This window comes from Cygnus olor, chromosome 8 (assembly GCF_009769625.2).
Source record: "Cygnus olor isolate bCygOlo1 chromosome 8, bCygOlo1.pri.v2, whole genome shotgun sequence".
NCBI classification, from domain to species: Eukaryota; Metazoa; Chordata; class Aves; order Anseriformes; family Anatidae; genus Cygnus; species Cygnus olor.
The window spans coordinates 28,956,481-28,971,720 of record NC_049176.1 but is presented as its reverse complement, the minus strand read 5'-3'; the positions used below and the strand labels follow the sequence as shown (position 1 = coordinate 28,971,720).

Below are 15,240 nucleotides of genomic sequence, written 5' to 3'. Positions count from 1 at the left end.
ACTTTTCACATGGATTTGTTTATCTGCAAATGCATCACTTGTACTGAAGTCACTTTAATCAAGACTTTAAAGGGCTTCTCTCAAAAGGTACTGATAAATTGCTCAGCAAGCACTCTAGGATGCTTTAGGGAGCAATAGAGCTGCCATGTTTTACACTGAAGCAACCATTTTTAGAAAGATTTTACCAGATGCCCACCATACAGCAAAGTATTTTGTTTCAGTTCTTAGAAAGTCAATAAATTTGTCAACAAAAACAGATTTCAAAGCATATTTCACAGTAACTACAGCAATCATATTTATGTTCCAAAATGGGGTACAAGACCAATTAACCAACAGTTGTAGCAACATACTCTATCCGTGAATTACACTGCTCACAGGAACAACTGTGTTCAGGAATGTACAATGGAAGCAGGAGATGGGTTCAAGATGTTTTGGAGCAGACAATTACAGACAGATGTATATAACAGCATGTCCAGTCAAAATGAATTAAAGCAGAAACATACATAAGAAAATAGACTAAGAAGACCAAATCATAATGTTATAATTAACATACCTTGCAGTAACACCTGTGGCTTTCCAAGATAAGAAGTCTGGAAGATCAAAGAAGTAGCCTGCCTTCTCCCAGCATGATTCTTGCAAGTTCTAACAAAAAAAAATAAATAAAAAAATAGAAACAGAGATATTAGAGGCCAGACATGATCACGTCCTTATTTTAACAAAATTAATAGACCTGCCAGTTGCATAAATGACAATCTTTCCAAACCCAGTATTCTGATCTCCCTCTAGATTCCCACTCTACTCACTTTGCAGCAATTTACTGCCTGAAGAACTGAGTCCTTCCCCCACCAGGGACTAATCATAAGAAAAAGAGTTTCCCAAGAAGACTTCATGGAGGCACATGTTTCAGATCAATAACGTGGGCTCTTTCAGTTCCCAGTCAGCTGCTTAATGTCAGAGCAGTCTCAAAATCAGTAGACAACTTACTCAAAAAAATATTTCCTTGAAGAATGCTCTACTTTCTAAAATTAACCATTTTATATTTGTTACTTCTGAATTGTAAGTACAGGAAAAAAAAAAAAGAAAAAAAAAACACAAATACCTCTGTAAGCATCAGAACAAACCTTTCCAGCCTATCTGGCCAGTTGATCAAAGCTTGCAAGGACCTGTAAGCTTCCAGTGAAGCTGGTTTTCCCCATAGCTGGGACATTCAGGAGCTCTCAACTGAATGGATGAACCGGTAACAATCAGCTTCAACGCCACACTGCAACCTTACAGTTGCCATCAAAGCATACAGATAAATTCACACTAACAACCAACAAAAGTGTGCAAACTCTGCCTCTCTGTAAAATTTGGTTGAAATGAGTACCAAAATACAAAGCAGCATGAATGCCTAGGATCCCAGTTGAGAAGAGGTCCAATGCTATTTCTCCAGCTGAGGCAGTAGGTGAAGATGATTGCAGACGATGATTAGGAGAATTATACCCATAAGCTCCCAACAGCCACACGACATTTCCAAGCTCCTAAAGAACTTCTTCTACCAAGAGAGATCATCTACACAGAGTTTGGTGCAGGTATCAAGAGGACGATCAATGGCAAGGAAGTTCCACTAAGAGTAACGTCCCATGGCAGTGCAGCTTTGCCCTGTCCTGCACCACCACAGTAGCACCCAGTGACCACCACTGACCTCAGTGTATTGAGATAACTAGGAAATACCAAAACAAACCAAAGACAGTGCTGCCAGCCACAAGGTTGACAAATCAGACTTCCACGGAAAGAGGAGATTGCTTTAAAAAATCTCCACTGCCTTTTTAAATAACTGAAACAGTGACAAGTTGGCTCACTAAGACCACCACATCCTAGCTGGGGTCTTTTGGGCATGGAGCCCTGCCAGTTTCAGCAAAAACACGATTTAGGTCAACAGTTGCATCTAGCAAGTTACAGCAGAGCTAGAGGGGTACTTCAGAAATGCGTAAGATGGAAAATTACGTGGGTCTTCATCTCTACACAAGAAATCTGAGAGATGATTTATTTGCCTTATTGTCTTTTAGCTTTCAGGTCCTACTGTTTTCATCTACTCTCCGTCAGTTCAGGACAAAACTCTTGCACAAGATTCCAGATGAAGAGCATTTTTTTAAAAAGTGAAAGTATTAAACACTAAGAGTCTCAATAGCACAAGCTATTGAGCTACAAAACAAAAACCAAACAACCCTGTAAGAATCTGTGGTATACAGTCGAATAGGAGGCTAAACTATTTTAGCAAAGTTTCTAATAGCTTTGTTATTATGATTTTATTTTCAAGGCTTTTTTTCTTCCAAATTATTCAATAAATTGTCAATAAGAGCAATGAAAAATTAAATTATTTGCATTATCAAAGCTGCCATCCATTTTCTGTAGTGAAAATGAAGGTACATGATGAATTAAAATAAAAGGTAATTCAATTTTAAGAAATACAATTTGCTTTTAACTTAACTCAGATACTAAGCTATTTCAAACCAAAATCTTATAAGTTCCAGAAAGTTACGAAAATGGAATCTATGAATTCCAAAAACCAAATTGCAACTGGGTAGGTACAAAAAAGCAAAATTTTGTTTTGTTTTGGATCATGAAAAGAATCCATCTTCTTTGAGTTTAGCTCTTCAAAAGCTTCTCTAATTTACTGGCTTCTTACTGAATTCAAGAAATAATGAATGATCGAGTTGCAAACTTTTAACATAAAACATACAAGCACTGGATGCCTGTTCCAAATCACTTGGGTTTAGCTTATCTGCCAGATGTATGTTGCTGCTGCTCACATCAAAATTTGACTTTTTACGTGAATGCATAGGTGCTCCCAAGTTTAATATGCAGGTCATTCGGCCTCTTTTGATCATATAAACCATTATGTATTGGTAAATAGTCTTTAAGTAACAACAGAAGTAGATTGGCCTTTAATGTTAATCATAAAAGAAAACAGATTAAGAATAACTGTCCACTTCAAGCAAATCTGTTTTATCAAAGATGTTCCCTGGATCTTTATTCTACTGCTTCAGGAATTCCCAAAAGCCACATGTTAGTGACACTGAAGTATTTTGTTTCATGAACATCCAAATGATTCATTCTTTGCCATCTCGATGCTTTGTCATCACTAATTAGCACAGACAAAAAAAAATGGCATGTCCTGATGCTTTTTCCAAACAAACTGAAAAGTCTCCACGTTTTCGACACTCACTGAAGTTAATTCTAATTTATTTTCACTCACAGTCAGAAATCTGTGACCACATTAAAAGCACTGTGGAAAAGATCCAGGAACGTTCCCAGTGCTGTATTCATATCCTGCGACTCACCCTCCAAACTCACTTGTAAAGAAACTAATTCAATCCTTCTATTTTTGAGAGGTTCTCATGGATTCCTCTTTCTTCATTGCCATATTTAAAATAACAAAAATGAACAAACAAAAAACCTACAACTCTAAACAATAACTTTTTGAAATCCTCATAGATGATCTTGAATATCTGTGGGCAGTGAGTTTAAGAATTACAAAGTACAGTGTCTGTTAATATTCCTAAACAGGAAGGATAAAAGCAGAGTGAGGGACTGGCAGAACTGCTATGTAGGGCAGGAGAGATCTTCACTGTCCATTCCTTGACAAAAGTCCAAAGATCACCACGAAGCCATACTGCACAATTTTGTATTGTGTTACATGTATTTGTTCACTTCTTCATTGGACTGAAAATACATACACAAGCAGAACTTCGCGTGAGCTCCAGTATCCAACAGTTTTCTGCAGATACCTACAGGAACGTTGTGCTTGAGAATAAAGAAAGGAACTTTCACATTTGCATTTGACTGGTTTGTTGAGGTAGTCTATTTCTGATTTCTACCATTACAGGGTACTTTATTTTCTTGTAAGAAGAAGTAATCTTCAGATATCTAATGTCAGTGAAAAAGCTTTTTCCCCCCACCAGAAGTAAAATGTGTATATAAACACTGAAGCTCTGCAGACTTTCATTACTGCTAATACAGATTAATATGAATCAAAAGAACTTAAATGTTATTACAGACAGCCTTTGCATCTGAACCCTGTTGACCACAGGAATAACTTAAAATGGGCTAGAAGCAAAACAGGATTTAGCACAGGGTATTGGTCTGTATTTCATGGTAAGTCAAAACCCACAAATTCAAAAATCATCCCTAACTGGTGTGTTAGAAACCTAGATTAAAAGGAGGGGGACAAAAAATAGGTTTTTACAGTTTAGTGTAAAAAAGAAAGCTGGCATGAGCATTCCAGATCCATATCAGGTCAAGATCTAAGTCATCTGAAAAATCAGAGAAGAAAACATTCACTGAAGAACAGCCTGCTTTTACCAATTCAACCCAAAATTTGAAACGAAATCTCCCAGGCAATCTGTAACAGTAAGCTACGTAGCGTGTCAGTCTCTCTTCTTCTCAGTTACAGAAAACAAACATGCATTGTGTCAAGGAAGAAACAGAACGACTGAAGACAATGCACACACTCATGAGGATATAAGAAATTGATGTCCCACACTCTACTCCAATTCAGACAAAGCAAGAACTTGGGGCTTGGATCTCCCACACTTCAGATCAGATGCCAAACCACGCCATAGAGCTACTCTGGTACCCAAGATAAGCTCTAGGCAGAAATGCCATCCTTGCCAGAGCCAAGGCAAACTGATCAGTTTGGCAACTACCAGTTGCACTCAAAGTAATTGGTAAAAAAAAATAACTAACTGAATTATCAGATTCATTTTAAGGCTGGAAGTGTGTCTTGGGGGTGTGAGGCCACCTTGGAAAGTAACCTGTTGAGTGTATGGCTGGGTGACAGACACTCAGAGGCGCCAGTGTTTCAAACCTTCCAGGTGTTAACCCCCCCCCCTTTTTTTTTTTTTAAAGTGTTACTCCTACTTGATTAGCAACTACAACTAAAAGCCAAACTCAACAGTCCAAAGTACAACCTATGCAACCATGACTAAATTATGGATTTTGATAACAAAAAGCTGTTAAAGCATTTATAAACAAACCTTATTGAATTCTGTTCCAAACCCAGCAGCTTGGATCCATTCTCACGGAACATGGAGTTTGACAGGTTTTTAAATGGTAAAATCTTACAAGTAGCATTGAACAACAACAACAACAACAACAGCAGCAACAAAAAACAGCTGCAAAAGGCAGAAAGGGAAAATACATGCGTGAATGTTGCTGCCAAGCTAATGCCAGTACATCAGCTATTTTTCTCTCATTCCTAGCCCTGGAAAGAGATGTTTTAATTGTTTCTGCAAATTATCCCATTGGCTGTTAAGTTGCGGGTATGCAGAAAAGAAAAAAAAAAAGAACAATAACGCATAAAAAGGCATATGTAACTGAAGATGTTAAAGATGTTAACCAGTAACATACAGAATGATCACTGAACAATGTGCCAGAAAAAACTATGAAGAAAATAACTAGAGAACTATCAATTTTAATGATTAATTGCAAAGGAATTATATGCCAGACTGACTTTTTTTTTTTCTAAAGGGAGGCTCTTCTTTGCTCTTACTCACCATTAAAAATGAGGTGTGAAAGCACACTATAGGAAGACTACATTTCATCTGGGGACTACCAAGCAGATACCTATCCCCAGTTCAGCATCCCCCACCCATTTGGAATATGCTACAGCACCTCTGATTTAATGGGACAAATATTTTTTAGAAATGGTTGATTTGTAATATTAGTATGATGAAAATGTAACAAGCATCCTCCTGTTTTGGCACAGGCCGCAGTAAAACTTCCAGCCAAAAATTAGTAAACAAGATTCTTTCTTTGCTACCTCTGGGAAAAAATCCTAACAAGCTAATTCTAGAGCTGAAGAAATAACCACCACAGCTTTTACGTTGCTCTGTTTTAGTTATGTCCTCACTGCTGTACTGTTGGTTTGCCACACCATAGATAAAAAACACTGTATAGCCACATACGCACTGACATGCATCTGCAGCAAAACAATCTCCAAGTTAAGGAGATGTACCTACATGTTCAGTTCATAGCACAAATTTACCCACCAGAACTGTCTGTGCTCTCATTCCATCAGTGAACATGCAATTTTTCTAGCCAAAGTCAATAAAACAGAACAAGTGGCTTAAAAAAAGCTGCAAAAAAAATGTACCTGCAACTACAGAGGGGCAAAAAAAAACCAAACCAACACTATTGGCAATAATATTTTGCAAGATAATTCTAAACAATGAAGAAATCCAAGGAAATCATTGTTAGAAGAGAGAATTTAATTGGTTATTTTGAAAGACCCAGTAACTAAGGGCTATGTTATTTTTCATTGTAGTTTACATTCAAACTTATCTTATTGACTTCAGGAAGACTTTGTCAGAATTATCTTTCAGCTGGTTTCTGAATATTTGTGAAAAGATAATGACTGTTTTTTTCAGTTTCATCTACAGCTGACGTTCTTAATTCAGCTGACCACATTCCATACTGAAATGTGACTGTATCCACAGAAATTAGGTTTTAGAAAGTCATATATTCGTTTTGGTTTATATTTCAGATTTAACACTGGACCCTATCACCACACATGGTCCACACGGGCAAAGAAATAAAATGTTCTTTCTAAGTAGGCCACAGATATGCACACTCCAACAAGATGGTCCCATCCCATAAGCTATACAGTAGCTGCATTCAGTAGATCAATTTACTACAAAGAGCTGTCACCTACACACAAACTTAACAGGCAGTGGTGGCTTTGTCATGAATACCTATCTGCAACCACAAACATCGAGACCATTCAAGTAATTTCATGTAGACTAGCCATTAGGTGCCACAGGGTAAAATGATTCAGCAGTAATGAACTGAACATAAGCAAAGACAATTCAAACAAAAGATCTCAAAGACATATTAGGCATTTTGGTTTCTTGATGTGAAATCAAAATGGAACAGAGTGAAAGAGTTGGATGAACAGAACATGCTCTGAAGCCTCTACTTTCTAGTTTTTATTTTCTGTACAGTGGAAATGTAAAAAGATTAAAAGAAATATACAAGATAAAATATTATATGGAAAGTCAAAAAGGAGCTGATGAGAATAACTTGTGATTTGGAAGAAAAACTGCAATATCCCTCCACAAAAAAATACAAGTCATGCATAACAGGAAAGTCATAAGAGATAATGACCAGCATCTACTTCTCGTACAATGAAATCAGCTCCTTCCTCACACTGAGTGAGGTCATCTTCAACTTCAATTCTAGTAAAAAAAAAGATGACAGAAATGGAAAAGCACAGTTAGGTCACCTTAGCCCTCTCCCTCTTCTCTTCCCTCTTCATTACCTCCAATAATTCAGAGTAAATTTGATAAGTTGTATTCTTTAGTAATACCTATAATTGTTTAAATGAAAATTCTTCAAGTAATGGAAATTCAATTTCCAGAAACATGATGGCTACTAAAGGGACAAAGGTCTTACAAAGCTTCAGAATACACCTCAGTTTAGTCAACATAAGCACTCCTTTCACTAGACTGAGTAAAAATCTTTTGCTATATCACTTAAGTAAATTGTCTTCGGAAGTTCCCAAAGTCAGTTTTGATTATGGCCAGTCACATTAGAATACGCCCAATCCATTCTTGCATTCAGAAACGTATAAAGAAGGAAAGGAAAAAAAATATCACAATGGTCTAGGTTCTCCTGACATCTTGGCTTGCAGTTCTGGCTCCCTCTTCTCTAAGTCTATTGTGGAAAAAAAAATCAGTACAGAGAAGGGAGATGAGCATGATCAGAGGCGTGTAAGCATCTCACACGAAGACAAATGAAATAGGTGAGTATAATGTGTTCCAGGCTGGAAAAGAAGGGATGGTACAGGGTAAGATCCAAATGGGGTCTGTAAAATCATGAATAGCATGGAGAAGTTGTCTGGGGAATGATATTGTCTCACAGTTCAGTAATTAAAAGACACAGGGAATTTTAGGAGCTTGTTTCAGAATAAGAGATACCTGTTCACACAAAGTACAGGTAAACAGTGTAACTCATTACCACAGGAATGGTAGCTACCGAAAGTGCCTGATGGTTCTTCCCTTTATACTACTGCAGTTATGTCAGAGGGCTTTGAGGCCACCACATCTCTGGGTGATCGCATCGTGAGACCCCACAACCTGGCCTTCTTAAGTAAGGCACTTACCTGATCTGTCAGCTACTAATATTCCTGACCTTTCAATATAAAAATGTTTTAAACACAATGGCTTCATTTAAGTTATTATTTCACCTTTTATTATTTACAAAACAACTTATATATGATACTCATACCTCAGGAAGCAGAGTACTGGTAGATTGATATTAGTATTTCTGTGTAGCATTTACAAACAGAATTTATTATCCTTTGTTACCATTAATCTGCCAGTACCTCCTTCTACCAATTAAGTCCCTCAATTTTCCCCAGCCTGCACCTTACAATATACAGTTTGGTGTGTTACTGTATGACATTTGTAAGGACAAGAGACTTCAGCTGCTTGAAACTGTCAGAAAGTAATTCACATTTGGGCTTTGTTGAAATGACAGCCAGCATTGAGACTAAATGTAAAAGCCAGACTGGAAGATGTTATGAAAAATTCAAGTGGCAAGCATTTTTCCTTTTATCTGACAGTTATTATTAAAAAGCTGTATGTCATCCTGTAACACACAAAATTTAAACATGAGACGGAAGCAGAGTTCTACATTATGAACAGAGTGTCTTCCTTCTACAGATGATCTACTTCCTACAGACAGTACTGAACTAAATTGTTCAGCCCTTTTTTTGGAAGGTTGACGGAGCTCTAACTGAACCATTTCTATACCATTTCTATACCAGCAGCCAAAGACATCACACAGCCCCTCACTGATGGATGCATTGCCTCAAAGGCAGGACATCTGGCAAGGATACCCAGTGTTGAGACAGCGCTGTATACACATTGCTATAAATCCATCCCAGAGGCAGAACCTACACTCCTGTAAGCACGTCCAGCTACACTGTGTGAAGCAGAAAGAACAGTATATCACCTGCACCTGAATTCCTATGTATACCTGACCTTAAAATTATGTAAGAAAGGCATATGAAATGTTTCAGTGGGGAAAAACCAAATCTCATTAAGATTAAAGATATTTCAAAATAATTGAGAGAAAAAAGAAGAATCTCAAAGCACTGGAGATGTTGCTGGCCTTACTTTGCACACCTTTGGGTTCACCACTAAGGTTGAAGAATTTTGTTTATGAATCTCGTTCTCAGAAGTCAACAAAGAATATTAATTATTACTAAAAATACATCACAATCTTAGAGGTACTCACTTCCTTTATCCACAACAATTTAGGTGGCTGCATTTCCACAGACATCACTCCCCCAACATAGCTCAAAACCCTGTGTTGCGTTGCATTGATGCGGTCTACTTGACTGACTGCACGATGGTCCATCCACATAATAACATTCCTAGAGTTTTGTCCTTTAAAATAAAATAAAATAGAGATTGTTTTAGGGCTGGTATAACTCCACCTAAGTACTATAAGTTACTAGACTTTATGCTACTTCACTTCTCCACGGAAAACTCAAATACTACTTGCTTAAATAATTGACAGTAGATGCCTAGAGATAAAACTCTGGCCAATTTTAAGACATGCTGAGTACGGAGAATGCTGGGTGAAACCAGTCAGGCTTGTGAGCACCCAAGAACTTAGAAAAACCATGCTCTTGTAGAGTGTGTTTCATCCAAAGAACCCACATTTCTTGACAGAGTGCACATATATTTGAAAGCATAAAGAAGCATTCTGTGACTGAGAATTAAAAATATGACAAAATCTGACCAATTAAATTATAAATTGAAATTAACCAGTCAGCTAGAGTAACAAGGATTCTTTTTCCTCCTCTATTGTTATGAGAAAACTACCCTAAATCCTTTCAGAAATACTTTCATGGGGGTAATTTGCTGCAATAATTTTATTTTGGATGTGAAAGGCAAAAGCATTTGGCAAGTCTGTGTCACACATACGAACGAGAAGCAAGAAACATTTTATTTAAATTAACCTGCAAAGGCCATGCTAGACAGGTGGAACAGTAATCCAAGTGACACTTCACATTACTCTCATGCTGAGCACACTGCACACTCAACTTCATGACACAGCCACTCATGCATATTTCATCTTGAAAACGTACTCCAAGACAAGCCAGCTCTACGAGGCACACCAATATTCCTAACATGGATTCAAATCCAACTTAGATCTGCGAGACTGCCTGAAATCAGACCAGTGCACGGTCAGTGTGACAGTATTCCGTCCACTCCTGTCTTTTTATTTAACAACAACATTGTGCGAAGTCAAAGTTCTTGTCTTGTGTATCAGAGAATAAAAAACAAGAACTGAATTTGACTCAACAGACCAAAATAGCCCCAGACATCATTACACATTGAACAGATTGTCAAAAACTCTCAAACTGAAAAATAAATAATCTTGCTTAAATTTAGCAAAGGACATTTCGGGGGCAATGCTGGCTTTTTCTTTCTTTTTTTTTTTTTTTGGATTGCTTTTTTTTGAGAAAGATAGGAGGAGATGACAAATACATCTGAGACAGAAAGTGAACATCAACAGAATTGTGATTACAGCTATGTATGTACTGATTTAGCACACACCTTATCTTAAACAGGATTCTGTAAAAAACAAACAAACAAACAAAAAACAGATTTTTCTTAAGTCTTTCAAAATATCTACTTAAAAAATTAATAAAAAAATATTTGTTTTAGAAAAAGATACCAGAATATTTCTGAGGTTTAGCACTGTCCTAGACAAAGACAGAACACCAGTGTTATAAAATACGCAAGCTGAATCTCTTGCCTGCAACTCCATGACAGAATAAGCAGTTAAGACTATACAAACGCTGCATTTTTAGCATTCCTTTAGCCAGTGTGGATGGGCATTTACACACACAATGAAAGCCATGATTAGTAAAGTCTGAAGGGGAACAAACTTGTAGAAAATAAAAAAGAGCAGAGATTTCTGAGCCAACACGAATGAATTCAATCTTAGGATGCCAAACATTTAGCTAAATAAAAAGTAATTCTCATCTCAAATTTAATTTTGCAGTAGAATTAAAATAGTAAAAACAGAAAAAAAGTCATTTAATAGAAAAGACATTCTGCCTTCAAGATTCAACCCCGTAACCCTGTATTTGGATGAAACTAAGTTCAATTGCGCTGCTGCTAACACCAACTTCTGTGCTGGAGTCCTACCTTCAGAGTTGACTGCCAAAGGTCGGAACTGCTTATCCACAACAACAAGGGAACATGTAGCATCAAAACCAACCCCTCGAATCCGGCTGGCATCTATGCCACAGACGACTTTCTGCAAATATATAAAACACACTTAAATACAAATATATCCATCCATATACATGAGTGAACCAATGACTACTGAAAGCGAGTTGAAGTTTAAATTACAAGCTCAAACTCCAAAAATTTAGAGATTCAGTATTATTTAACATCTCAATCTTAATGATAATCAAAATCCAACAAATTGTCAAAAATATTTGGTTTTCAGAACTGTATTCAAAGCTCCACTAAAAACTCTTTAATAGCTTTTAAATCTTACGAGCCACAGCCCTGGATGAAAGCAGGAAGCACAACAATATCAGAAAATAAAACTAGTAGAAAAATAGTAATGCTAATTTTATCTCTTTTCTACAAGCTTTGAGTTAAGCTGCATGTGAAACCTGGACAGAGGGTTAGGGCTAAGTGTTTCCATCAGTTACTTCACTCAGTTACCACCTGTGAAGTGAATCATCTAGAACTGCTCTGGTAATACCATGCCACAGCTTTTGGCCTTAAAATGGTGAAGGGTTCCAAAAATAAATTTCTGTCAAGTTGGTTAAAACCTGTAGCAGTGATAATACCTCTGTAATGCACTCCTTTTCAAAAACTGCTATTAAAAGAGTTTGGATAGCATTCTTTTTGGAAAATATTTCCCAAAAAATCACCACCCCAAAAGATCTGAACTTCACGGCTTCCAGCAGCACTGGGAAAAAAAGAAAGTCCAACACCCAAATGGATCAAGTGCCAAGTGAGGTTGCAAGACACCTAAAATGTAACACAGTAATAAATTGCCACTTCTCAGCAACAATAAAAATATCATTATCTTAATTAGTACTATAATGACACTAGACTTGCTGCAGTGCCAGTGTCTTACTGGCTCTGTAAAGCTATAGTTTCAGAGACTGTATTTCATTGCTCAAGTACAAGACATTGTATTTAAAGAGCAAGAACAAAGCAATATACAAAGGGAAAAATCAAATAAGCAGAATAAAAGACTTGCTCTGCTCTAACATCTATCTGCCCTCCCCTATCACTCCTGTCACACTGCTCTTTCCCTTCCCCTTCCCTCACTTCGTCTCCTTCATCTCAGGGCATTTCTGCCGAGCCAAGCTCATTAATGTTTGAAAAGGCTGATCAATACCAAGAGAATGGGTGAACTGTCCATCTGCAAATTACCAAGCATATCATGAATATTTAAAAAAACAACCTTAGATCATGGAGCAGGCTGGGGCTTTATTAAGAGCCATAAAATGGCCCACATGTACGCTGCAAAACAAGGTCAGTAATTTACTTTTACCACCAGCACATACAGGCTTGGATCAGAGGGTCCAAGGAGATTTTCCTGTATAGTAAGGTTTATTTCAGTCTGTTTTTATGCTTAATACTATCCACAAACATATATAATTTATTTTGGCTTTATAACACTGGACAGATATCTTCATGAGGATCACATGTGATAGACAGTCTCCCTCGGAGCACCATCCACAAACCAGACTGCAACTTCTCTACAATAAATAAAGGAGCTTGTGACTCCAGTGCAACACAGTGCGTGCCTCTAAATCTACACATTATCAGGTTCTGACCAACTTTGTCTCCTCAAAAGAATTGTCTTGTGGCTAAAACATACGCCAGTGAATCAAAAAACCCCTGATGTGAATCCTGAAGGCAGTGGTTAAGTCCTTTCTCAGTGCTAACAGCACAAAGAAGGGCTTTCATCCTCTTTTCAGCTGTATCACTCTGGCTTTCAGCTCCTCACCCACCTAACAGACGTTGTGAGGCTACAAGAGCCATACCCTAAAGGTGCCCTTAATGCATAAGGGCAGTTACAAGTTAAACAGTAATGCAGCACCTACGGGATTGAAAGTTAAAGGCCAATGACTGGAGGACTTCGAACTTTCAAAACTTGAAGTGCTGCCTACAACACAGATCTCCTTCGCTCTCTCTTTCTTCAGATACCTTGGTGACTGTGCAACAAGCAGCCCATATGTCAGCAGAGGATTGCTCGTAGTGGTCTGGCTGGGGTTCCCAGATTTGGATTGGCTGCTCTGCATGCGCCACTACTGTCCCAAACTCGTCTACCAAAGCCGCACGAACGCTTGCTGATCCAACATCAATTCCAACATAGTATTTCACTGAAGTCTGCTTCTTGCTGTGCATTTTTAATAAAACCTGCGAGGAAAAAAGAAACACACAAAAAAGTGTTTAAAAAACAGATAAAATGACTAATGATGGAAAGGTGCTGAACAGGACAGGAGAGATGCCGTACAAGTGCTTTCCTTGGTAACTCTTTTTTGCAGCAAATCTTCACATGGCATTTTTAATAACTTTGAGTTTTCAAGTCTTGCACTGTGTGTACTGTGAAGAGGGCCCAGAAGCTGGTGCCTCCCATAGAGCCACCAAGCCAACGAGTGCCACATTACAGCTGTATGCGACATTGAGTCAGGCTGAATTCTTCAGCATCTGAAAACAGTTTCCTCCTCCCCAAAAAAGTGGTGTCATGTTGGTAATTAAAATAACTAAGTGACATATTACCTACTTTTGAGCCCTACAAAGAAGAAAAAAAGGAGAAATTAACTGCGTAGGTTTTTAAGATCTATCCACCATGACTCCACACAATTTTAGACACTCAGAAAATAATTTGCTGAAATTATTTTGTTGAGTTACGAGAGTATCCCAGGAAATCTGTGCCTGCTCTCTCGCAACCTACAAGAAGAGAGTGAGTTCAAGTTAATCAGTTTAATTATTCACAACGAGTTTCATGCTTCACCATATTATGTTTAAATACATGGCATTTTATATAGTGACAAATGCACCGTACTTAATTTCTCAGTTTGTCCTTAATTAATAGTTAACATTTACATTTAATCAAGCTGGGAAAATGCTAATTAAGAGCTGATACAAAGTATTTCATAGGTCAGACAAGCGCTTACATGAATCTCCTATCAAGCCTCTGAAACATGCAGAACTCAGCTGACAGATAGTGTCTGACTTCCAGAAAATGAAAGGATCAATTATCGCTTGATGAATCCACTTACAGAGCACCAAAAGGGCTCTGTAAAAAAACAGTCCATCTATCCCAAAGAAGTGACCTGGATTACATCTGTTGTGGAAGATGGGTTGTTTAGGAAGGTGGGCAGAGGCAGAAAGATTGGAAAAGTACTGCTTAGTAGAACAACAGGATTATTCACATTTTAAATTAATTCTGTATATGATTTTTGAGGATAACTAACATTAGTGGCAAAGTATACCCAAAATGCAATAGAAAGCATCGATACCCAAAACTCTGAAAGTTCTCTTTCTACCTTTACACAGTAACAGCTGATCGTACAGCCATGTAAATTTTACTCCATTTTGGAAGCAATGCTTTTTACTTGTTTTAATCCTACAGGACAGGAAACCAAGAATCTATTTTTCTATGAATTATCTTCAGTACAGGTCAAGATCTATCCTTGGGTGTCAGTTTGAACACAGGGCTGGCTGTCCACATCTATGGCTGGCTTCTAACCACTGCTGTTGATGGTTACTACAAATTCGTTATCAGTGAGGGTTAGAGGTGAAATAAGGAAGAAAAATAAAGGTAAAAAAAGGCATTCCTCTGCCTCAGAAAACTAATAATCCATGCATCATCCTACACGGTAATTAAGCAGCGTGACAGCTGAATTAGGATGACGTTTCAATTGCAGTTAAAACAGCATAAACCAATGGCCTTGGCTAGCAAAAACTGCTCATCCATCCAGCTTCCCTTCATCCCGTCCCCTTAAGTGGTTCTTGGAAATGTGGTTAGTCTGCGAGTTCTGCAGTCACAGCCTGTCCCATACTATCACTTCGTGCTGCCCAAATCTGTCATTGCATGCTCTGACTGCCATCGCTGTGGTCCCTGGACCATTTTTTTTGTCCTTTGGACAGCACTGGCACCAGGGAGCTCTGGTCCCCCACTAAAGGCCCTTGGCAG

At 37.9% G+C, this 15,240-nt stretch overlaps 1 protein-coding gene across 11 annotated transcripts in view; it reads right to left on the bottom strand.

Moving 5' to 3' along the window:
• FGGY (FGGY carbohydrate kinase domain containing) overlaps positions 1–15,240 on the bottom strand; it is a 280,231-nt gene that overhangs the window by 114,013 nt on the left and 150,978 nt on the right. For 10 of the 11 annotated variants that reach the window (XR_005822050.1, XR_005822049.1, XM_040565659.1 and 7 more), the window contains 4 exons: positions 13,245–13,457; positions 11,211–11,322; positions 9,283–9,434; positions 554–642 (listed from right to left, as the gene is read on the bottom strand). Coding sequence is in view for 8 of the 11 variants with exons in the window: in XM_040565659.1 (XP_040421593.1) it covers positions 554–642; positions 9,283–9,434; positions 11,211–11,322; positions 13,245–13,445 (554 nt within the window). In the remaining 3 variants the exon portion in view is untranslated. Of the gene's footprint in view, positions 1–553; positions 643–9,282; positions 9,435–11,210; positions 11,323–13,244; positions 13,458–15,240 lie in introns of those variants that run through there. The other variant, XM_040565662.1, reaches the window with a different exon arrangement.